We start from the raw sequence: 25,624 nt of genomic DNA, 5'->3' as shown, positions 1-25,624 counted from the left end.
GTCCACTGAGGGATGTGAAGGTGAAGTCTGGCAAAAGGAGTCACATGAACTGTAGAAGCCATGTGACCGAGCAGGATCATCATCTGTCAGGCAGAAATGGTTGGGAGACAAGACACCTGCCGACAGAGCCGAATGAGGGTAGCTTGACGAGCTAGTGGAAGGTACGCTCTCATGGAGACAGAATCCAGAGTTGCGCCAATGAACTGCAGAGACTGGGATGGGATCAACTGAGGTTTGGGAAAGTTGATATGGAACCCCAGACTTTGAAGAAATGTAATAGTCTGATGGGTCACTGCAATAACCTCCGGAAGAGAAGGGGCCTTGAAAAGCCAGTCGTCCAGGTATGGAAATACCTGGCGACCTCGAGAGCGAAGAACCGCAGCCACCACGACCAAACACTTGGTAAACACCCTGGGGGAGGCCACTAGGCCGAAGGGAAGAACCCTGTATTGGAGATGGAGATTCCCCACCTTGAATCTGAGATATTTGCGAAAGTTCGGATGAACAGGTATATGAGTATAAACCTCTTTGAGATCCAGTGAGCACATCCAATCCCCCTGATCCATGAGGGAGTATAAGGTCGGTAACGAGAGCATGCAAAACTTCTCTTTGACCAGAAATTTGTTGAGGGCTCGAAGATCCAGAATGGATTGCAAATCCCCCATCTTCTTGGGCACAGGAAATACCGGGAATAGAAACCCTGGTTGCGTTGAGAGAGCAGAATCTCCTCCACCGCTCGAAGGCGAAGAAGAGTCCGAGCCTCTTGAAGAAGAAGGGAGAGTTGCGAGGACCTGGTAGGACACTCTTTTGGAGGGTGATCTGGAGGCACCTGAAGCAGGCGCAGAGAGTATCCTTCTCGGATGATGGTAAGAACCCAGAGATCCGATGTGATGCCTTCCCAGTGGGAAGAAAACAGGGAAAGGCGACCTCCAATGGGTAGAAGAGAATTTGGATGCAGGGAGGTTGGAATGCTCAAGCCCGGAACGTCAAAAAGACGGAGCTAGCTTGGCCACCGCAGGCGCCTGAGTCTTCTGAGGACTTGAATGCTGTTGAGGGCGTCGTGGAGGAGGTCTCAAAAAAGCAGGCGTCGTCTTCTGAGGGTAACAACGAGCCGGTGGTTTGTATGCCGGAGCAGTAGAACGCTTTGGTTTTGTCCTAAGCAGAGAAGCAAAAGAGCGCTCATGCTCGGAGAGTCACTTGGTGGCAGCTTCGATTGAGTCGTCGAAAAACTTATTCCCCTGACAGGGTAGGTTGGCAAGACGATCCTGTAAGTTAGGGTCTATGTCAACAATGCGGAGCCAGGCAAGGCGCCGCATGGCGACCGCAAAAGCTGACACCCTGGACGAAAGCTCAAAAGCATCATAAGATGCCTGCAACATGAAAAGAATCAATTGTGAAAGAGTTTGAAGAATTTGCTTAAACTCTTGGAGGCGTGCTTTGGACAGGTCCAGATAGAAGGATGGCAACATCTTCAAAAAATGGTTAAAGTAGGAGGTAAAAACATAATTGTAGTTTAAGATCCTGTTAGCCATCATGGAATTTTGGTATAATCGACAGCCAAATTTGTCCATGTTCCGACCCTCCCGGCCGGGGGGAACAGTTGCAGAAATCTTAGATGGGTGAGCTTTCTTTAGGGAGGACTCAACCACCAAGGATCGGTGGGACAATTGAGACTTTTCGAAGCCCTTGCAGGGGAAAGTGCGGTATCGCGACTCCAATTTAGACGGGATCGCCGTGACAGAATAAGGAGTCTCCATATTCCTCATGAAGGTCTGCTTAAGGACTGGAGTCATGGGCAACCGCAAAGTTTCCTGGGGGGATGCGACAGTTCCATGTCCACTAAGTATTCCGGGGTGTATTTGGAATCCGAGTGCAAGTCCAAATTAAGAGCCTGCCCCATGTCAAAGACAAACTTGGCGAACGAAGAAGACTTCGAAGCCGAAGCATCCTCAGGGGAGGCAGAACGGAATCGAGGAGCCACCGAATATGATGGTGAAGCCTCACGGGAGTATTAAGACACAGGCTCCGACTCCACGTGCACCGTGACAGTAGAAGCTTCACTCCCAGTCTGCGGCGGAGTAAAGGAATGTTTCCGCTTCAAACTCCTCAACGGCGACGTCTTCGGCGTTTGAGGCAGGGAATGCATCGACGCAGGAGGCGACGAGTCCTACAACAAAGGCGAGGGAGGGGTCCTGGATCTCGATGGTCTCAATGATGGAGGAGACGAAGCATCCCGAGCATGAGAGCGATGCCTTGAAGAAGCCTCTGTAGACCTTGGTAGCTTAGAAGCCAGGTGCTTCGACGGCCTCGAACGATGCTTCGGACGAGGCAACCCCAACCTCAAAGAGGGATCCGGGGAGGAGTCCGAGGAAGAAACCCTCTTGCAAGACCTACCCCGAGGAGGCTTCACAAGGGTCTCAGACTGCTGCTCAGGCTGGTCTACCGAAAGCAAAGTCGAGGACGGGACCAATTGAGCCACGATAGAAGAAATTTGAGTAGTTAAGATGGATTTCAACATATCCTCAAACATGGGCACCGAGACAAAAGGATCCGGTCTCGTAGGTGCCGCAGTGTGCTCCAAGGAGGGCGACCTCGAATGTGAGTATTCCCGAGACTTGGAGGCACGCTTAGCTGAAGGCCTCGAGGACAGAGCCAAACCCGGGGCAATTTGCAGAGATAGAGACTCAGGTGGCTTCTTGGGGATGGTACCTGAAAAGGAAGCAGGAGACTTACCCTCAGCAGGCTTTGAGGGCGGGACCGACGAGGCCTTCAAGGGACAAGTGTCGAGGGCGAAGTCTTGACGCCCGAGGACACCCCCGATGTCGAGGTCTTGGATGCGGAAGGCGTCAACACGGTCGAGGCCGAGGCTTTATCTGGTTCCATAACGGCGAAGAGCTGAAGAAACCGGTCACAGCGGCGGCGAAAAGCTCGAGGCTGAAGAGTCAGACAGCGCACACAATCCTCAGGTCGATTGTCACCCAAATAAACCATACACCGACTATGAGGATCGGTGATAGGGATCGTCCTGCCGCACTGGTAGCAATGCTTGAACCCGGTCAAGGGCCGGGACATAGAAAATACAAAGTCCGTACCGGAGAGAAAGGAGAATGGGCCTAGGCCCCGAGTCTCCGCACCCAGCGGCAATGAAAGAAAAATAAACCTAACTTTATTTTTTTATTAACTAAAGAAAAGAGAAACGATAAACGAGCACAGCAACCAAATAATATCCAGTCGCGGTGAAGAGAAGGCACAACGCTGCAGAGTTAGAGGAACAAGTCTTCTCGCCTCCGCGGAAAACGTTGAACTAAGGATCCTCACAGGAGATGCGCCCCCTAGTTGGGCGGGAAGGCACGCGTGCATGCGCGCTGCAGCACTCGAAAGATCGAGATCTTCAAGCAAGTTTGCTTTCGAGGCTGTCTGCTGCGGGGCTCCGTTGGTGAAGTGTGAGAATATGCTGCCTGCTTGTCCTGGGATAATTGTACATATATACGTGTACACACTCACATACATTTACATGTATGCACACAATCACACACACACAAATATACAGTGGAATTAGAAAAGGTATGGAGAAGGTTGATGAAACTGCTAAAAGGGATGGGATGACTTCCCTATGAGGAAAGGCTAAAGCGGCTAGGGCTCTTCAGCTTGGAGAAGAAACAGCTCATGGGTGATATGACAGAGCTCTATAAAATAATGAGTAGAGTGGAAAGGGTAGATGTGAATCACTTGTTCGTTCTTTCTGAAAATACTATGATGAAGCTACTAAGCAGTAGATTCAAAACACACCAGAGAATATATTTCTACACACAACGTGTAATTAAACTCTTGAATTCATTGCTTAGAGAATGTGGTGAAATCAGTTAGCATTGCAGGGTTTAAATAAAGGTTTGGATAATTTCCTAAAAGAGAAATCCATAGGTCATTATTATGATAGACTTGGGGGAATCCACTGTTTATTCCTAGGATAAGCAGCATAAAATCTGTTTTAGTACTTGGAACCTGGGATGTCCACTGTTGGAAACAGGATAGTGGGCTTCATTGCCTTTGGTCTGTCCCAGAATGACAATTCTTATGTTCGTATACAGTATGTATGCATTTTCATTCACACACATACATACACAATCACACTTATATACAAATTCACATGTAACCACAGACACAGGAATATGCATTGGAGAAACAATGTATGATTTATCAAAGTTTAATACTGACTGGTAAAGAATCATGTACAGCTCATGTAAACTGGACGCCCACGCTGGTGCATCACATTTCATTAATACTTAAATAACATTTACAGGACCAAAACCACATCTTTTCATGATGCCCCAAGTGCTTGCTGCCCAGCTCTGTGCCGCACTTTACACACTTTAATGCTACTGAGGAGGAAAGTCGGCTCCTGCCTCACGCTCTACATTTCTCACAGTTGACATACAGGTTGTCAAAAAAAAAAACAAAAAAAACCCAAGCCCAAGGAGCGGGAAATCTTGCACAGAGAATCGATTCCTGCCCAGAGCAGCAGTTCTCAACCAAGTCCTGGGAGCATACGCAGTCAGCCCAGTGTCCAGGATTTCCCCAGAGTATGTACGGGCCGCATCGAGGCGGAGGAAGATATCTTCTTTTTCAAGGGTCCCACGACAACAAGAGGGCATCCGTGGAAAATCAGGGGCGGGAAACTACGAGGTGACACCAGGAAATTCTTTTTCACTGAAAGAGTGGTTGATCGCTGGAATAGTCTTCCACTACAGGTGATTGAGGCCAGCAGCGTGCCTGATTTTAAGGCCAAATGGGATCGGCACATGGGATCTATTCACAGGGCAAAGGTAGGGGAGGGACATTAAGGTGGGCAGACTAGATGGGCCGTGGGCCCTTATCTGCCGTCTATTTCTATGTTTCTATGTTTCAATGTATGAGATTGAGTTCCATACACTGCCTGCATTTATTTGTGTGTGTGTGTTAAAATCTTAAATAGCTACTAGAGAGTTGAGATGATCTCAGGGCAGAGGTGTCCAGCACACAGTCCCAGGGCTGCATGTGTCTCCCAAAGTCTTCCGCTGTGGCCCTCAGTCGGCTGAAATGCTCTTCAGAGCCTATAAATGCGTTAATTTCAATCTTGCCCACTTGATTCAGTAACTGCAAACCATCTCTTACGTGTGTTGCTGAGGTGTCTCATTTGTGGAACCTGCCACTGTTAACAATCCAAAATAAATGAATATATCCTCGAAGTGTTGTAGAATCAATGCTAGGACTAATTTTTCATGTTTATTACCCAGTTTGAACAAGCAGGTGAAAGGATTTTATATTTAAGCCCGAAACTTTGGTGGCCCTCGGAGCTTTCTTGTATTCAGTGGCACAGTAAGGGGGTTGGGGGACCGCCCTAGGCATCATCTTGGTAGGGGGTGCTGGCACCGCTCCACCCCTCCCCCACAAACCACGCTCACGCCCTCCCATCACGCTCACGCCCTTCCGCCCTCGCCTCTACCTCTCTAAATCTTTGCCAGTGCAAGCAGCTTTTCCAGCCTGCTGCTTGCGCTGGCCTAGCTCCCCTCTGAAATCACTTCTGGGTCACGGCTCCAGGGAAAAGCTAACGCTGGCGTGAGCAGCAAGCCGGAGAAGCTGCTGGCGCTGGCGAAGATTTAAAGAGATACGGGGAGGGGAAGGGAGGGTGCGGGCGTTTTGTGGGGGATCGGATAAGGACTCCCCACTGTTTTGATTGCCTTCTCAAAGGACAGGGGTAGGCAATTCCGGTCCTCGAGAGCCGGAGCCAGGTCAAGTTTTCAGGATATCCACAATGAATATGTATGAGATGGATTTACATGCACTGCTTCCTTGAGATGCAAATCTATCTCATGCATATTTATTGTGGATATCCTGAAAACCTGACCTGGTTCCGGCTCTCGAGGACCAGAATTACCTACCCCTGTCATAGGACATACTGTTACTGAACTCTCTGCATCAGGGGTAGGGAACTCCGGTCCTCGAGAGCCATATTCCAGTCAGGTTTTCAGGATTTCCCCAATAAATATGCATTGAAAGCAGTGCATGCAAATAGATCTCATGCATATTTATTGGGGGAAATCCTGAAAACCCGACTGGAATACGGCTCTCGAGGACCGGAGTTCCCTACCCTGCTCTGCATGAAACTGATTATTGCATGGACTAAGGCCTAGATTCACTAAGCTTACCAATCGTGTTCCGACCAGTTTGCGACCCTGACCCGATTCACTAACCTTCTGCCCGATCCAATCCGTACATGCAAAGGAAGGCAGTGATTCACTAAAGAGAAGAAGGAACACTGAATGGGCTTGCTGATCCAAAAAGAAGTGATTGCGGAGGACCAGTCGCTCACTTCCTTGCCGACTGACCTGCTCTCTGCTGCCCTGAAATCCTAACCCTGCAACCATCGAAATAAAAAAACATCTCTCCTGTGCAAAAGGCTCTCTGCTCTCTGCCGCCCCGCCTCTCGGCGAGCCCGTGTTTTTAACACGCGGGTTTAAAGCGGGGCTGTACTATAGCGTTTCCAGTCTGGCCGCAAAGCGTGTTCTCTTCCTTTGCACCTGCGCAGATCGCATCTCCAGGCAGAGAGGATGGTTCTGCGCGTGCATCCGGATCGCTTGTGGGCGTGTGTCCGATCAGATCATTTGCATGGGGACTCTTTAGTGAATTGGTCGCCCAGCAAGACTCGGACACGGATCACCCATGGATCGGATTGGAAAGGTGATAGGATTCCATGAGTATTCAAAATATTTTGAAAAAGAAAATAACAGTTTGATGCTGAGGGTGATTTTAGGACAGTGGTTTGTTATGCCCATCGATCTGTTTAGGAGCGTTGTGCTCGTACCACACTTTGACACAAGATGGCGTTGTGTTCCATTTCTGAGAAAAAAAATTGTGTATAAGAGTAGACTTGAGTAGCACTAGTCTAATTTCGGTAGATTTAATAAATATTTAGTTATTAGACCACCTAGTTGAATTATATAATAAGGTGATAGAATTATATAATAAGGTGAAAAGGAAAGTAAGAGTGGTTAAAGTTGACAGCTGGTAATCAGAAACACTGGGGTTCAAATTCTTCTTCTCCCACTGCTGCGTCTTGTGACCATAGGGGGGCATAGGGTGAACTGCCCCAGGCGCCATCTTGATGGGGGCATCGGCACCTCTTCACCTCCCAATGCCATGCTCACACCCTCTCTTATCCGCCCCTCCCCCCTCCCCCCGGTACCTCTTTAAAATCCGGGTTGCGGGACCAGGAAGTGACATCAGAGGGAAAGCCAGCGCGAGCAACTTCTCTGCTTGCGCTGGTGAAGATTTTAAGAAACGGGGGGGGGGGGAGGAGGGCATGAGTGGGGTGTGGGCAGAGAAGAAGGCACAGAAAGGGTGGGGGTTGGTGTGGAAGGAGGGGGGCAGAGAGGAGGGCGCCAGGGGATGACACCACTCTGGGCGCCTCTTACCCTCGCTATGCTACTGCTTGTGATCTTGGGTAAGTCATTTTAGCTTTCATCACCTTAAGTGCATTTAAACCTGTAAGCTCACTTGGACAGGGAAATAATTTGTTTACCCTGTTGTAACTCGCATTTGGAAAAGGTGACTTCAATCTCAACTCCAGATCCAAAGAATGATGTTTCGGGTAGCCGGATTGCCTGTGGTGGTCTTGAAATTCATCAACCACAACTACAGGCTGCCAACAATTCAATAGACCCTCATTGGAAATTAGGTGATTCTACCAAGGTTGCCCCAGGACTCAAAAACTTTGGACCAGCCTTCCTGTCCTCTATAATCTGCTGCAACAGAAAATCTCCAGGGTGAACCTGGCAGACACTTGGCTTAATGTCCAACTGCTCTTTGTCCCTAGGCTGCGACAAGTCTGTTAGTCAACTTAATCTTAGGTCTCTGCTCCTTTGTTTCAGAGATGGAATGAGTTTAGTCTTTGTTTTTGCTCTGGATTGAACTGAGTCTTTTTTCAACTCTTGTCTTGCTCGAGTAGAAACCTTTAGTTCTCAAATCCAACAACAGTCCTCTCCCTTCAAAGATCCTCAGAGTCTGTGGCCTTACTTGTAGAGTTGGAGCGAAAACCAGTTGTGAGCTTACTTAAGGAATGAACAGTTTTGGAAAACTGGGGGAATCTCAGTTGCTGACCACAGCAAGTGGGCTTCCAAGTAAACCTCTCAGCAGCAAAGTAATAGAGCACGGGATCCAAGCACGAGTTGAAACTGGTCAGTGCCATGGTGACACGCCGTGCTGAATACGTAAAACGAATTAATGTACAGCTGGAGAAGACATTGATGCGACGTAGGGTGTGGATGAGCTGAATCACATGGTAGGGGACAAAGCAAATGAGGAAAACCACAAAGACCACCAGAATGGTGCGCAGCGCCTTCTTCTTAATCAAACTGGAGCTATGACCAGGCCCAGTGTGGACTAGTAGCTTCCTGGCAATAAGCGGATAACAGATGATGATAACCAACAATGGAACAAAAAACCCAATTACGGCAGCAAAGAGGCTGACCCCAGAAATGCGACCTTTCCAGGACTCAGAAGAGAAGTTCTCCAAGCAGGCCACATTCCCATTCTCAAAGGTGCTCGTCAAGGGTCCTCGGAAAGTGAGATACATGATGGCTGCAGCCAGAATGAGCCATATGACAATGGAGGTGACGATTCTGTACATTGGTTTCTTGAGTTTGAGGGACTTGATGGGATGGACTACTGCGATGTAGCGGTCTATACAGATGCAAGTGAGGAAAAGGGTGCTTCCATAGAGGTTAGCAAAGAACAAGGAGCCAGTGATTTTGCACATGGCTTCCCCAAAAATCCAATTGTTATTCAGCGCATGGTAGACAATCTTATATGGCAAGGTCAGAACAAAGATGAGGTCAATGGTGGCCAGGTTGACCATGAATATGTTGGCGGGGGCAGTGGCAGTTTTGGTGCTGATGAAATACCAGAGAGCCAGTATGTTCCCTGCCAGCCCCAAAATGAACACGATGCTATAAATAGTAGTGAACATGATATATTGAAAGTCGGCATGCTCCTGGCATTCTGTCTCATTGGAGGATGGGGGTGTGGCGTTCAGTGCACAGCCAGTGCAGTTCAGGTTGCTGTGGTTCAGCCAGTGTTCTCCAGGGTCGGGCCTCGACGCCTTCAGAGAATCCTGAAACAAAACAGAATACCACATATATGAAACCCTACAGATGATATGAACTCCCATGGCCATTCATGCCTTTTAACAACTCTCCCTAATGTATTTTTGGATGGTTATGCCATCCTTGATGTAAAGTTATGTAGTAAAAACTTGTATGAAAAGAGCAAACATTTCATCGGTCTGGCCGACTCCCTTGCCGGAGTTATTTTTCAGTTGGTTTGGTTTTTTTAAAGGTGCCGGCGCGCGGCTCCTCTAACGATCCCCCGCGCCTGCAGGTGCGGCTCGCGACAGGAGCCGCTGCGGCACCTGTCAACTGAAAAATAACTCGGGCAAGGGAGCCGGCCAACTGGCAGTTCAATTCGGAGCTTCCCTGCTCCCCGCGTGCCTTGCCGTATTGTTTTTTTTTTTTTTTTTAGTTGAAAGACGCGGCGGCGGCGGCTCCTCTCACGATCCCCACCTCAGGCGGGGATCGTGAGAGGAGCCACCAGCCGCGTCTTTCAACTTGGAAAAATACAATACAGGGCAAGGCGAGCAGGGAGCAGGCCAGACCGAACCAGCAGGACGAAAAACAACCCTAAACAGAACCCAAATACCTTGAGATTCAGCATCACTGTAGCCCCTACCAGCAGCCGATACGTAATATAAAATAAAACGGTCGCCGCGCATGCGCACTCCTACCCGCGGGGCCCTACAGCGCATGGAAAACGGAACACCTTGCATATATATAATTTTATAGGGTAATTTGTGTATGGGAGACAGTGAGGGGAGGGGTGTTTTATCCTTAATATAAAGTGAATAAATAAAATAAAAATATCCATTCTGTAATGTTTTACAATATAATTCATATAGGGAGGACAGTTAGGGATGGAGACCTTAATATAAAGTGAAACAGTATAAATCATGCTTGAGGGACTGTGAAGGAAGCAGAGGTTCTATCCTCACTATAAAGTTATACAGTATAAATGTGTCCACATCATAGAAAACTGGGCTGCAACCCACCGCTTCAAACTAAATAAGAACAAAACCAAATTCCTCTGGCTAGGACAGGGTTGGGCAAACTTTTTGACTCGTGGGCCACAATGGGTTCTTAAATTTGACTGGGGGGCCGGGTGACCGGGGGGGGGGGGGGAGGGGGGTAACTCCTACAGTTAGCAGTGCCGTGAGCAACCATTCCTACGCCTCCATGTATCCCTCTCACAGACTACCCAGCAACCAGTAACTACCAACACACACCCCTCACATCCCGCTTACCCTTCCCTCTCTCACACCCACCTCCACAATCCCACCTGTCTTGCCCCCTCTCTCACACTCCACAATCCCACCTGCCTTGCTCTCTCTCGCACATGCACCCCCCACAACTGCCCTTCTCTCTCATATACACGCACCCCCATCTGCCCCTTCTCTCTCTCTCTCCCCCCACCTGTCCTCTTTCTCTCAGCAATCTCCTCCACTGACTACCGACACACACCCCTCACATCCCGCTTGCCCTTCCCTCTCTCCACAATTCCACCTGTCTTGCCCCCTCTCTCACACACTCCACAATCCCACCTGCCTTGCCCTCTCTCGTACACGCACCCCCCACACCTGCCCTTCTCTCTCTCACACACACGCACCCCCATCTTCCCCTTCTCTCTCTCTCTTTTTCTCTCCCCCACCTGCCATTCTATCTCTCTCTCAGCAATCTCCTCCGCTGACTACCAACACACCCTCACATCCCGCTTGCCCTTCCCTCTCTCACCCCCCCCCCCCACAATCCCACCTGTCTTGCCCCCTCTCTCACACTCCACAATCCCACCTGCCTTGCTCTCTCTCGCACATGCACCCCCCACAACTGCCCTTCTCTCTCATATACACGCACCCCCATCTGCCCCTTCTCTCTCTCTCCCCCCACCTGTCCTTCTCTTTCTCTCAGCAATCTCCTCCACTGACTACCGACACACACCCCTCACATCCCGCTTGCCCTTCCCTCTCTCCACAATTCCACCTGTCTTGCCCCCTCTCTCACACACTCCACAATCCCACCTGCCTTGCCCTCTCTCGTACACGCACCCCCCACACCTGCCCTTCTCTCTCTCACACACACGCACCCCCATCTTCCCCTTCTCTCTCTCTCTTTTTCTCTCCCCCACCTGCCATTCTATCTCTCTCTCAGCAATCTCCTCCGCTGACTACCAACACACCCTCACATCCCGCTTGCCCTTCCCTCTCTCACCCCCCCCACAATCCCACCTGTCTTGCCCCCTCTCTCACACTCCACAATCCCACCTGCCTTGCTCTCTCTCGCACATGCACCCCCCACAACTGCCCTTCTCTCTCATATACACGCACCCCCATCTGCCCCTTCTCTCTCTCTCCCCCCACCTGTCCTTCTCTTTCTCTCAGCAATCTCCTCCACTGACTACCGACACACACCCCTCACATCCCGCTTGCCCTTCCCTCTCTCACCCCCCTCCACAATTCCACCTGTCTTGCCCCCTCTCTCACACACCCCACAATCCCACCTGCCTTTCCCTCTCTCACACACGCACCCCCCACCTGCCCTTCTCTCTCACACACGCACCCCCATCTGCCCCTTCTCTCTCTCTCTCAGCAATCTCCTCCGCTGACTACCGACATACACCCCTCACATCCCGCTTGCCCTTCCCTCTTTCACACACCCCTCCACAATCCCACATGTCTTGCCCCCTCTCTCACACACTCCACAATCCCACCTGCCTTGCCCTCTCTCGTACACGCACCCCCCACACCTGCCCTTCTCTCTCTCACACACACGCACCCCCATCTTCCCCTTCTCTCTCTCTCTCTTTTTTTCTCCCCCACCTGCCCTTCTATCTCTCTCTCAGCAATCTCCTCCGCTGACTACCAACACACCCTCACATCCCGCTTGCCCTTCCCTCTCTCACCCCCCCCACAATCCCACCTGTCTTGCCCCCTCTCACACACCCCCACAATCCCACCTGTCTTGCCCCCTCTCACACACCCCCACAATCCCACCTGCCTTGCCCTCTCTCATATGCACCCCCCACCTGCCCTTCTCTCACACACACACATGCACCCCCATCTGCCCCCTCTCTCTCTCTCTTTCTCTCCCCCACCTGCCTTTTTCTCTCTCTCAGCAATCTCCTCCACTGACTACCGACACACCCCCTTCACATCCCACTTGCCCTTCCCTCTCTCACCCCCCCAATCCCACCTGTCTTGCCCCCTCTCTCACACACCCCACAATTCCACCTGCCTTGCCCTCTCTCACATATGCACCTCCCACCTGCCCTTCTCTCACACACACACATGCACCCCCATCTGCCCCTTCTCTCTCTCTCTTTCTCTCCCCCACCTGCCTTTTTCTCTCTCTCAGCAATCTCCTCCACTGACTACCGACACACCCCCTTCACATCCCACTTGCCCTTCCCTCTCTCACCCCCCCAATCCCACCTGTCTTGCCCCCTCTCTCACACACCCCACAATTCCACCTGCCTTGCCCTCTCTCACATATGCACCTCCCACCTGCCCTTCTCTCACACACACACATGCACCCCCATCTGCCCCTTCTCTCTCTCTCTTTCTCTCCCCCACCTGCCTTTTTCTCTCTCTCAGCAATCTCCTCCACTGACTACTGACACACCCCCTTCACATCCCACTTGCCCTTCCCTCTTTCACCCCCCCCCATCCCACCTGTCTTGCCCCCTCTCTCACACACCCCACAATTCCACCTGCCTTGCCCTCTCTCGCACATGCACCCCCCACCTGCCCTTCTCTCTCTCATACACACACACACACACACATCTGCCCCTTCTCTCTCTCTCTCTTTCTCTCCCCCCCCCCCCCACCTGCCCTTCTCTCTCTCAGCAATCTCCTCCGCTGATTCACCACTCCGCTCCCGGCTCCAGTAACACATTCAGACTTCAAACTGCTTCACCCAACAAAGAAATCTTTGTTTTGCATCCTTGCTGCATCAGAGGTGACTCAAAAATCCACCATCACCTCCCGTTGAAAATTCTCATCAGACTGCTTGCAAAACTTTCAAGGAACAGCAGTTAAGCTCCCAGAAGTCAGAGAACTTCAAATTATAATTCCACTAGTCCCACCCCTAAAGACTGCCTGTAGCCAATGCTGGACACGTGCGAGGCCTCTCATGAGCTGCAACATGGGAGAGGAGTACAGTAGTGGCAGCAGAGGAGGGCAATCGCGACAGAAAACATCCCTGCTAAAAAGAATGGAGGGGAGATGTTGGATCACAGGAGAAAAGAGGGATAAGAAGGGAGGTGATAGACAATATGTGATGAGAGAAAGGGAGGAATGAGAAGGGGGGGAGAAGAAAGGACTTGGGAAACCACTAGGAATTGAGAACTAGCACTTCCATTACAATCTTGTGACTACTACCTCAGGTTCAGAAAACTTTTAAAAGCATTTCTGTACCAAGACGGGGCGCCAACCCTGAAGTCACTGTGAAATGGTAATTGTAAAAGCCCATTTCTAAACTGTCTAATACAACTCCTGGGATATATGAGAGGGCAAGTCCACTGCTCAAGGAATTGCACTGGCTACCAGTTAAAAGCAGGGTTCAGTTCAACATTGCATGTAATGTAATGTAATTTATTTCTTATATACCGCTACATCCGTTAAGTTCTAAGCGGTTTACAGAAAATATACATTAAAACTAAAACTAAAAAATTATAAAGGTACTTAAAAAAATTCCCTTTCTGTCCCGAAGGCTCACAATCTAACTAAAGTACCTGGAGATTAATAAATTAATTAAAATAAAGATAGAAGAGGGAATAGAAATAAACATTTTAACAAGACAGCATTGAGTTAAATTCTTTGGTAGATAGAAGAGAGAAGATCAAAGAGTAAATGCATAAGGGGAGACCGTTAAATAATAGAATTCTGGCGAAATTTAAAATGACAGAAATGTTATAAAACGTAGAAAAAAGGCATAACAATAAGTAAGATTAAAGAAAAGCCATAAATGGAGAAAGCTCGGTTGGACTCGCTTCTGCCATCCCGCTGCTGTACATTACAGTCCTTCAATGACTCAAGGACAACTCAACGCTGGAAGCTGCCACTCCCCCCCCTCCTCAAGCCAGGTCCGGAGAAAAGCTCTCTTCGAGACCGCCTTGGAATTCCAAGGACCCAAAGTCTGGAACGAACTCCCGAGCAGCTTACGACGACTCGCCACACACTTCCAATTCAGGAAGGCACAGAAAACACATCTGTTCTCTTCACTGCACTGACCTGTTATAACATATTCATTGTGAATGTGGTCGATACCTCTGTATCATTTCTAATATTATGTAAGCCTCAATGGTTCCTGGTCGACATTTGCGGGATACAGGAATCAGTATGGTATGGTATAGTATAACAATGAGATAATGATGACCTGCTTGATCTTGTAATTATGTATTTGTAACTATGACCTAACTGTATTAACAACCGAACTGATCTACCTGTACTAGAAACGCAAATGTCTGTGCCAAACTATTTGTTGTAAATTCCTGGGTAACTGACTCAATCTCTTGTAATGTCACCCGACCTTGAACTGAATAGGTATAAGCGAAATAGAAGACCTGATTAACATAAAATAACTCAAATCTGTAGTAACTTAGTCCAATAAATTAAAAAAAAAAAAAAAGATATCACTTTATTTTCCTTTTCTTTCTGTTTATTACCTTTACAGCTGACTGACAGGATTCCCAGTCTGCTTTACAGTAATCGAGGGACAAGAGTGAGGGCGACAGTCGCTTTGTCTGTAATGCCAACTTACGGAAATGCGAGTCACTGAAGTGTTTTGGATCAGGGCAAGGAGGCTGGAGGATGGACAGGTAGGGGCTGAAGCAGAGAAAGTCACTCACCTGGGATGTGGTCCAGGATATGGTCCAGAGCGGAGAAGACATTGTGACGGGTCCGTAAACTTCTTTCAGTCCTGCAGACGAGGGAGGGAGGGAGCACTTTATAACCACAGCCTCTCACCCCACCCTGCTGGGTGGGTGATTGGAGGAGGCAGACCGGGTTGGGGGGGGGAGAGGGGGTGAAGTCTCCTCCACTCCCCCCTCTTTTAGGCCAGGAAACAGCAGCAGGAGCTGGCTCTGTAAGAGGTCTGGCGCTCTCTGCATCTCAACTTTTCTCCTCCCCTTCTGTGCCAGGAAATTGTTTGCTCAAGGCAGTGTAGCAGGATGGAAGGTAGTCAAGCACTTGCTACAAACACACACACACATGCTTCTCTTCATTTAGCTCCAATTCTTCAGTGTTGTTTTTATAGCAGGAACACAAACCCCAAAGGCAACACTGCAATACCATCTGCAGACAAAATCAGTCTGGCTCTGCCTCCTCACCTGCTTCTTCAGTTTACTCCTTTTCTTTTTCTCCTTGCATCATGTCTCCCCTTCCCTGATCTTTGTCTCTTCTCTCAACCTCTTTTCTCTCTTTCCTTTCCTTCCTGCATACACTTTCTCTTCTCTCCCCTTAGTTTTCCCTTCCTTTTTCTTTCTTTCCAGTGCTCTTTTTTCCCCTTCTAGTTCCCTCTTCTTCCCTTTCAGTGGTTTTCTTACCCACTTCTCTCTCATTTCCCCTTCTCTTTTCTTCACTTCTATCCTGCTCTCCTTCTTCCCTCAACCCCTTTTCTTCCCTTCCTGCGTTCTCTTTTCTCACCCTCTTTGCTTTCTTCTTTGGTTTTCCCTTCCCTTTTCTCCTTTTCTTTCTTTCTAGTGCTCTCTCTGTCTTTTCTATCCCCCCTCTTCCCTCTCTTTGTGTCCTTTGCTCGTACACACAAACACACTGACAATATTGAGCTCACTTATTCCGCCCTTTTGGGTGCGCCACCAGCTTTCCAAACTTTTACTCAATCTAGCCAAAATGGCCCTGCAGGCTCAAAAGCTAAAAGCTCTACAAAGGGAAGGGTGCAATAAGAGCAGAAACAGGAAATTTCTGTCTTTCACAATACATTAAAAAAATTCCGTAGGGCTGGCTTGCTAATGTGAGTAACTGCACAGCTCAATGGTTTATCTTCTAGCTCAGCAATTAAAAAAAAAAAAGATTAAACCTAGTTCAAAATGAAGACCAATGAGACTGAGATTAGCTCATGAGCAGGAAGAAGGGAATTAAGCCTAACTCAACATGAGAAAGGATTTAAACCCAGCTGATCTAGAAAAGAAAATAGCTAAACCACTTCAGCAAAAAGAATGGGGATAAGCCTACCTCACTTGGAGAATGAAGAGAACCAAATCCAGTTCTGCCTGAGCTGGAGAGGGCTAAATTCTGCCTAGCAGAAAAAAAAGAAGAACCAAACTCAGCTCAACAGCAGGATTAAGAGAAGGGTTAAACCTAGTTCAGCAAGTTCATCTAGCAAGGCCTCTGTTTGGAAGGAAAGATTTCAGCTTAAAAATGAAGTGGCCAGAAGTTATGGTAAAAGCAGATAGCATAGCTGGTTTTAAGAAAGGTTTGGACAAATTCCTGGAGGAAAAGTCCATAGTCTGTTATTAAGACATGGGGGAAGCATCTGCTTGCCCTGGATCGGTAGCATGGAATGTTGCTACTCTATGGGTTTTGACCAGGTACTAGTAACCTGGATTGGTTACCATGAGAATGGGCTACTGGGCATTATGGACCATTGGTCTGACCCAGTTAGGCTATTCTTATGTTATGTTCTCATCAGCCTTTGTTTTCACTTCTTATTTTAATGTATTTTTTTTCTGGGAACTTATCAGTGTTTTTTATAATGGGAACAAAAATGGAAGAGAATTGATGTGTGTGGAAGGGGGGGGGTAACTAATTTCTTCAGCTAAATAATTCAATCCACCTCAACCATACATAGGAGAACTCACGCACCATTCACACACCCTCCAACCAAAAACATCAAAAGAAAAAAACTGTTCGACAACCTCCTAACACTCGACCCCCAACTCTACAACCTATTGACCTCGACCACAGACTACAAAACCTTCAAAAAAGAAATAAAAACCCTTCTATTCAAAAAACACATAAAGCTGAACTAACACAATCAGAACTGTCCCAAGGATCACCTGCAACTACTCCATATGTACTTCTGATGTCATGACAATTCAGACATAATTTATGTTATGTTATGGTATGTTTGGAATAATGGTTACATATATGAGGTTCAATAAAATAAAATTTTCACTGCCTGTTTCTATTATGACCATTTATTCCGTTTCATGGTTATTACAAAAATTATTTTTTTACATAGGGGGGGGGTGTCAAAAAATGATGGGCCCCGGGTGCCACATACCCTAGGTACGCCACTGGTCTAAGTTTAGCTCAAAAGCAGGAGGAGGAAGGGGGAGCTAAATCAAGCTAAGTAAGAGAAGGAGACTTAAACCTAGCCTAACAGAAAATGTAAAATAGCAGCAGCTGGGGAAGTAGAGGTTAAACCAAGCTTAGTATAAGGAAGATAGGTAAAACCAGCTCAGGAGAAAGTAGGAGTGATGCTAAATCTATCAAAGTAGGAAGAAAAAAAGAAAGCAAGGGTTTCTTAACTCTTAATCTACCTTAAAAAGGTAGGTGAGAAGGCAAAACTCAGTTGATCAGGAGGAAGAGGAAGGATAACCCCATCTCAGCACAAGGAAGAGTTTAAGCCCAACACTGAAAGAGGACGAGAAGGAAGACTAAGTTTAGCTCAGCCTGAGTTGGAGAGAATAAACCCAGTTCACAAACAAACAGAGTTCAACATGAAGAATAAAATGAGAACATCCCTATAGGATGAGGAGGAAAGCTAACCCCAGTTCAGGAGGAGAAGGGGAACTAAACCCAACTCAACTACAGTGTGAAGGGGAGGATAGTTAAACTTAGTTCAGGAGAAGGAGGTATAAGCCCAGCGCAAAAAGAGGAAGAGGAGAAGAAAGGAGCTAAGTCAAGCTCAGCAAGGTGAAGAGGAGAGTAAAATCCAGCTCAGCAAGAGGAGCTAAATCCAGATCAGCAGGAAGGGAAGAAGCAGGTTCTAAGTCAGGCTCAGCAAAAGGATGAAGAGATACTAAATCCAACCCAACAGAATAAGAAAGGTGCTAAATCTAGCTCAACAAATAGTTAAACCTGGCTCTGAAAACAGTGGGGTAAGGAGGTTGCAGTATTGGATCCAGCTTGATAGAAGGGAGTGAGGCAAGGTAAACCTAGTTCAACAGAAGGGATAAACCTTATTTGGCATAGGAAGGGGTTTAAACCTATCTCAACAAGAGAAGGAGAGAAATAAACTCAGCTAAGCCTGAACAGAGAGGAATACATCCATCTCAGCAAAAAGAAAGGGGTGGATGCCCAATCTAGATCAGCAGAAGGATGGCTAAATCCAGTTCAGCACTAGGAAGAGTTGGTGCAAAATCCAGAGCATCAGCAAGAAGAGGAAACAAGGAGGCTAAACCCAGCTCAACAGAAAGAGGCAGAAGGTTAAACTCACTGTAGCAGGAGAAGGAAGAAAGATGAGTTTTAGACCAACACAGCAAGAGGAGGAACAGGGCTGAACCCAACTCAATAGCAGGAAGAAAAGTGCTAAACCCAGTTCATCAGGAGGAATGAAAGAAAGTAGAGGCAAAACCCAATTCACATGAGCAGGTATGAGGGTTAAGCTCCACAGGCATTGCCCCTTAGGTCCTGAATATCTATGTAATCTCTTTGTCTTTTCTCACACTCAAACATGCCTTCCATTAAAGAGATAGGCAAACAGTGCTCCAGCATAAGTGTGGACTGCTTAAAATAGTAGATTTTGGATAATCCGGAGACCAGTTAATTGGGGCAGCTGTTTATTTGGTCCAAACCCAGGAGAACAAAAATACAGCACAATTATAAAGGGGGGGGGGGAAGTTTTGCTTATTTGGACCACCACAACATTTAATTGGGCCACTAGCATCCACAGAACATCATTGATGAGTCACGTTGCCATTAAGTTTAAACGAGCAGCTACATTTGCATACATGCGCTACTTTGGGGAATGGCACATTCCACCTGTAGTGTGCGCATTTCTCATGCCAAGGAAAGATCGAACATTCTCTGACAAAACTGGCCTTCTTGAACAATTGAAAAAACAACCACCAAACACCAATCAGTGCCAACTGGCAGAGTGTACTGTAGTGCAAAAATCTAGAGTCGCACCCATTGTACAAAAAGGGAAACTGAGAAATGAATGGACAGTACGTGAGAGACAACAGGGCATTTCCCAAAAATGGAAACGTAAAGGTAAGGATCCAGATGATAAAGAGGCCCTCAATCAATGGTTCGGTAATTGGAACTGGAAGAGGTGTTCGTGAGAGTGAACCGACGTTGAAAAGCTTTTATCTTCTAGAGTATCACAATCAATGTACTTTCTTATGTGGCAGGCAATATGGACCCCACTTCGCATGTGGAAAGCTAACTTAAAGCAAGACTCAGTTTGCTGGAACTGTTTAAAAGAGGAAGGAACTCTTGATCATATGTTATTTCATTGTACTCTAGTCCGTTCTTTTTGGACCTACGTCTGGAACACCATACAATCTATTACTAACTGCTCAGAAGAAATCTCTATGGACATTGTAATCCTTCGCTCTCAACACCCATGTTTTACACAATCAAATTGTCCATCTAAACTCATTGATACCAAGTTGGTGACTGCTCTCATGCACATTCTAAAAAATTGGAAATCACCTTCACTACTAGATTATACTTTTTGGTGGAACTCTCTGAGTATGTATCATAGATTTGAATCCTATGCATATGAGAAGAGAGTTACATTCCGAACCTGCATGAACTTGAAATATAACAAATCTCCATGGTCATTCTTAGATTCCTATGTGCGCTCATCTTCTTAGACACTCCTGTTATCCTTTTCTTCTCTTCTCTTCTCTCTTTCATTTTTCTTTCCTTTTTCCTTTACTTCTCTCTCTCATCTTTATCTTACATATCCCTTACATGCACCCTCAATAATTGGAGCCTTTGCTCCTCTATAGCTAAACATAGATTTGTATACTCTATATACAGAAAGCTTTATTTTGTTTCTATGTACTTTAAATGATTCTTGTATCCTTTAAAATATTTAATAAAAATTATTGAACTGGAGAAATGATAAAAAAAAAAAAAGAAAAGCAAGCCGGGGGAGTTAGCAAGAAAACTCAGTCATAATGATTGTAAAGCAAGAGATGGCTGGCTGTGGAAACGCAGGTTCGGAATAAAGTTCAAAGATACTCTGACAACATCATCTATTTGGGCCAGTCACTTAATTGGGACAGAGTGTACGGAGGGGTGCTGAAAAGTTCTCAGCCCAACCAAGAAGAGAATGACCTGGATAGGGTTCAATCGATGCATCTGAAACACAGGTCAAAACACAGAATTTTGTCTCTGCAAATTAGCACTTAACGGAATAAGATGACACTCTCTTCAGCTCCAGTGGCAAAATAACGCTTGGAATTCAGGAAGCTGGTCGGTTGGGCTGAAAACTTTCCTGTACTCCTTCGCAGGAGGCCAGATGTGTCCCAATTAACTGGAATCTACTGTATTTAAATATGAAATTGCATTTTTTTAAAAAAACTTTGTATCATGCCAATCAATTACAGTTGTAGTAGAAAGAAAGAGTATTGTTAATGTAATGTAATTTATTTCTTATATACCGCTACATCCGTTAGGTTCTAAGCGGTTTACAGAAAATATACATTAAGATTAGAAATAAGAAAGGTACTTGAAAAATTCCCTTACTGTCCCGAAGGCTCACAATCTAACTAAAGTACCTGGAGGGTAATAGAGAAGTGAAAAGTAGAGTTAGAGGAAAAATAAAAATAAAATAAACATTTTAACAAGACAGCATTGATCTAAATACTTTGGAAGGTAGAAGAGAGGAGAGAAAGGAATAGAAGCAGAAGGGGGAGCCGTTGAACAGTAGAATTCTGGAGAAATTTAAATGATAGAAATAGAACAAAACAAAGACAAAAGGCAAAACAATAGATAAGATTAAAGATAAATCATAAGCTGGAAAGAAAAATAAAATAAAACTTTGTCTTCAATCCACGGTTTCAGCTTCAGTGATGAAGTGGAGCAAGTAAGTTTAGGAGGAGCAATTGACGTTTTCAGAAAGGGCTTCTTCAGGGAAGAGACTTGGCAGACAGTCCCAGGATGCCTATGTCTCCTCCCCTGCGATGTTCTCCCATCCATGCATTCCCTCCCAGACACACTGCCCGTGCCCCAGCCGCTCCAAGGAGGCTGCCCCAGATGAGGCCCACGGTGAATGCAGGATTCTCTCCTCTGCGGGAAAGCCGCCCGGAGCCGACAGTCAATCTTCTTAGCGGATTGCATGGGGGGAAGAATTCACACTCTTGGTAGGATCGGGTCTGTGTGCTCTCGGTGGTTGTGGCTGGTCTCGTTGCTGCTTAGGTGTAAAAGCAGTTGATCTCCACTGCTGCTGATATTTAAAAGCAGGCAGATTGATCTCTCCAATGGACTGCAGGGGGAGGAGTTCACACTCCTGACAGGATCGGGTCTGTGGGCTCTTGGTGGTTGCGGTAGGTCTCGCTGCTGCTTGTATGTAAAAGCAGTTGTTTTTCTACTGCTGCTGATATTTAAAGCAGGTAGATTGATCTCTTAAACGGGATATAGGGGGAGGAGCTCACATGCCTGGTTGGATCGGGGCAAGGGCTCCTATTATAGGCTGCTTAGGTGTAAAAGCAGTTGATCTCCTACTTCTGATAATATTTAAAAGCAAGCATATTGATTTTTCCAACGGAATGCTGGGGGAAGAGCTTACTTGTTTGGCTGGATCAGGGCAAAGGGCTCTCGGTAGTGGTGGCTGGTCCTGTTGCTGCTTAGGTGTAAAAAACAGTTGATCTTCCTAGTGGACTGCAGGGGGAGGTGGAGCTCACACTCTTGGCTGGATCGGGTCTGTGTGCTCTTGGTAGTTGCGGATAGTTCCGTTGCTGCTGAGGTGTAAAAGCAGTTGATTATATGTACAATTATATGTTAATATGTGTACAATGCTATATGGTACATGGCAGGTTTTCTCTTGAATAATGTAGAGCTCTGATTATCTTGTTTGCTTGGATATTGTGTTTTACTTGTTCTGTTTCTTTTCAAAAATCAGTCAAAAAATATAAAAGAAGGTACAGGCCCCAGTGGCGTAGCAAGGGTGAGAGGTGCCCGGGGTGGTGGTGCCTCCCCCCCCTCCATCTTCTTCACCCCCTCCTGCTCCTTCCCCACTCGCGCCCCGCTTCCCTTCCCCCAAACCTCTGTAATGTTCCTGGCATGAGCAGCAACTCCCCCCAAGCTGCTGTCGTGCCAGCATTGGCTCTTCCTCTGACATCACTTCCTAGGCACGGGTTCAGGAAGTGATGTCAGAGGAAGAGGAACCTTTTCTAGTGCCGCTATATCTTTTTTTTGAGATAAGGAAACCAGACCTGAACACAATAATACTCAAGGTGAGGTTGTACTATTGAAGCATTACAGGGCCGCCATCAGAAATTTCTGGGCCCCTTACTGAGCAATCCTATTGGGCCCCCCCCCCCACGCACCCCTTCCCCCCCACTTTTGTCCGGGGGGGGTGCTATCAGGAAATCGGCAGGGGACAAAAAAAAGTATGACAGCAGTGTTTATTGTTGTGCACAGCAGAAGCATAATACAGGAATTTGTGCTATGGTGGCCTAGGACCAATGTTTCCTCTAAGGATTGATGAGGTGTGTGCAAAAAAAAATATGCATGAGCGACAAGTTACATACTCCACAAATTTATGAGCAGGCACGGAGGACGCATTTTTAAACAAATGTAGTTTATCCTTGTACTCCTTATGTATTTTTAATCATCTATGGATATGTTTGTATGTTTATTGTTCAAATGGTTTTATTTATTTCCCCAAATTTATTTTTGTTAACGCATCAAAATAGTTAAAATTTTCAATTGAAAATATTTGATATTGCGTTTAAATCAAAATCTCAATAAACTTGAAACGAGTGCCCGTGAGATTGTGGGAGGGTTAAATACTCAAAACTTAGAAGAATAACAATTTACTTAAAGTTTTTGCTACGCCAGCTTTCTGGTATTTTTACATACAGTGGCGTACCTAGCATATGTAACACCCAGGGCCCATCATTTTTTTGGCACCCCCCCCCCCTTCTGTAAGAAAAACATGATTTTTAGTAACAAACCACATGTCACACATGAGTACCTAGGAAAAGGCAGCATCTTATATATTACAGTGAGCCATTGTAAAACTAAACAAGCCAGACCAGCACAGATCAATCCTACATCGTCAATCCTAACAGAAAACCATGTCTTTCAAACACACAGAACACAGAAAACACCTTCGCCTAGTATGGAATATGTCATCACAAACGAACCCCTCCCCCTTTTGCAAAACTGTAGTGTGGATTTTAGCCACGGTGGTAACAGCCCTGACGCTCATAGAATTCTGAGCATCAGAGCTGCTAAAAAAAATGCTCCACAGTTTTGTAAAAGGGGGGATAAAATAGAAATACACAGTTTCAACGCTCTAGCTCAGAGATGCCCAAACTTTTTGGGCTTGCGAGCTTCTTTAAAATGACCAAGTCAAAATGATCTACCAAAAATAAAATTAAAAAACACAAAGCACACTATACGCTGAGAAAATGTTAATTATCATTCCTATTCTGGGTTTTTTTCAAAGAGGTCAAGGCAGATGACTCTATGCATTGTCACCTCAGTAACAACCATATAAAAATAGACAAATATACCCCCCCATCCTTTTTATTAAACCACAATAGCAGTTTTTAGCGCAGGGAACTGCACTAAATGCCCAGCGCTGCTCTTGACGCTCATAGGCTCCCTGCACTAAAAAACACTATTGCGATTTAGTAAAAGGGGGCCATAGTGCAAAATATAGACAACATATATAAATTCAGACACATTTTGATCACTAAATTGAAAATAAAATCATTTTCCTACCTTTGTTTGGTAATTTCATCAGTCTCTGGTTGCACTTTATTCTTCTGACTGTGCATCCAATACTTCTTCCCTTCTTTAGCCTCCTGTATGCTTCCTCTCCAACAGACCTCATTCCCTCCCCCAACTTTTTCTTTCTTTCTCTATGTCTGTCTTTCTCTGATTCTGTGCCCCGTTTTTTTGCTTTTTTTTCTGGTTCCCTGTCCCCCCCCACCTTCTTTCTTTCTTCCTTCCTGCCTCCCCCATGCCGCCACCACCGCCGCGGAATAGGCTGCTGCTGCTACCGCTATCGGGAACAAGCCATCTCCCTGCTTCTCTTCTGCACGGGGCCGGAAAGGACGTTCCGGGCAGCCAGGCAGCGATTGGCTAGCCAGAACGTCCTCTCGACGTCAGAATTAACGTCCTCTCGACCGCGAGAGTTGGTCGGCCCTGCAGGGAGATCAAAGAACACGGTGCCAGCCTGGTCCCCGATGGCAGCAGTGAGAAGGGAAGGGAAGCAGGTTCGGCACCGCTACTCTAGACGAGCCGCACTCTAAGGAGAACAGTGGACCGCCCCCCCCTTGGTACGCCACTGGAGCAGCAGCGTGTCTGGCCGGCTCGTTCGTTCAAAGCCGCGGGTGGCGGCTCCTTGCGAGATCCGCGCCTGCGTCTGAAGCCTCTCTGATGTTGTGACGTCAGAGAGGCTTCCGATGCAGGAGTGGATAGCGCAAGGAGCCGCCAACCCGCGGCTTTGAACGAATGAGCCGGCTGCTGCTCCAAAAGGAAGAGAATGATGCCTCCAGACCGCGGGCCGCAAATAAAACCTGGAGAGCCACACGCGGGCCGCGTGTTTGAGACCGCTGCCTTAGAGGGAACACTGCCTAGGACCCTGGGGGAGCCCGGGCCCCCTGTCACCTCCGGGCCCCTGAATGCAGGACTGGTAGTACTGCCCTGATGGCGGCCCTGAGGCATTATAATATTCTTACCATCCCTTTTCTAATAATTCCTAGCATCTTGTTTGCTTTCTTGGTACCGCCACACGTTGGGCGGAAGGTTTCAGCATATTGTCCACAATGACACCCAGATCTTTTTCTTGAGCGCTAACATCCGATAACTATGATTTGGATTATTCTTCCCAATAAGCATCACTTTGCATTTGTCCACATTAAATTTCATCTGCCATTTAGACACACAGTCTTCCAATTTCCTACGGTCTTCCTGCAGTTTTTCACAGTCCGCATGCATTTTAACAACTTTGAACAGTTTTGTGTCATCTGCAAATTTAATCACCTCACTCGTAGTTCCAATTTCCAGATCATTTATAAATAAGTTAAAAGCACCAGTCCCAGTACAGATCCCTTTGGCACACCACTATTTACCCTCCTCCATTGAGAAAAATGGTCATTTAACCCTACTCTTTGTTTTCTGTCTGATAACCAATTCTTAATCCACAATTGAACATTTCCTTCTATCTCTTGACTCTAATTTTCTCAGGAGCCTCTCATTGTTTGTTCCTGAAACTTTGTCAGAAGCTTTCTGGAAATCTAGATACACTACATCAACTGGCTCGTCTTTATCCACATATTTATTCACACCCCCAAAGAAGTCAAGCAAATTGGTGAAGCAAGACCTGTCTCA

The 25,624-nt window shown here is 46.8% G+C and overlaps 1 protein-coding gene across 2 annotated transcripts; it reads right to left on the bottom strand.

The window, feature by feature from the left end:
- Positions 1–6,205: 6,205 nt before the first annotated feature.
- Positions 6,206–15,237, bottom strand: LOC117350548 (lysophosphatidic acid receptor 6-like). 2 transcript variants are annotated; one of them, XM_033924864.1, is made up of 2 exons: positions 14,989–15,237; positions 6,206–9,148 (listed from the first exon to the last, which is right to left on the bottom strand). In XM_033924864.1, exons 1-2 carry the CDS (start codon positions 15,028–15,030, stop codon positions 8,024–8,026), a joined length of 1,167 nt encoding a protein of 388 aa, XP_033780755.1. In that variant the 5' UTR covers positions 15,031–15,237; the 3' UTR covers positions 6,206–8,023. The 2 variants fall into 2 exon arrangements, with proteins under 2 accessions (XP_033780755.1, XP_033780756.1); XM_033924865.1 differs by lacking the exon at positions 14,989–15,237 and adding an exon at positions 9,733–9,856.
- Positions 15,238–25,624: the final 10,387 nt, after the last annotated feature.

The sequence above is a fragment of the Geotrypetes seraphini genome, chromosome 16 (assembly GCF_902459505.1).
Source record: "Geotrypetes seraphini chromosome 16, aGeoSer1.1, whole genome shotgun sequence".
NCBI classification, from domain to species: domain Eukaryota; kingdom Metazoa; phylum Chordata; class Amphibia; order Gymnophiona; family Dermophiidae; genus Geotrypetes; species Geotrypetes seraphini.
The sequence above is the reverse complement of the archived record's forward strand: the minus strand, read 5'-3'. Positions and strand labels throughout refer to the sequence as shown.

Bases quoted from the DNA above. Each gene is read 5' to 3' on its own strand.
- LOC117350548 (XM_033924864.1), bottom strand. From the start codon at position 15,030: ATGTCTTCTCCGCTCTGGACCATATCCTGGACCACATCCCAG. The intron at 9,149-14,988 runs GTGAGTGACTTT...GTTTTGTTTCAG, and splicing joins TATCCTGGACCACATCCCAG to GATTCTCTGAAGGCGTCGAG.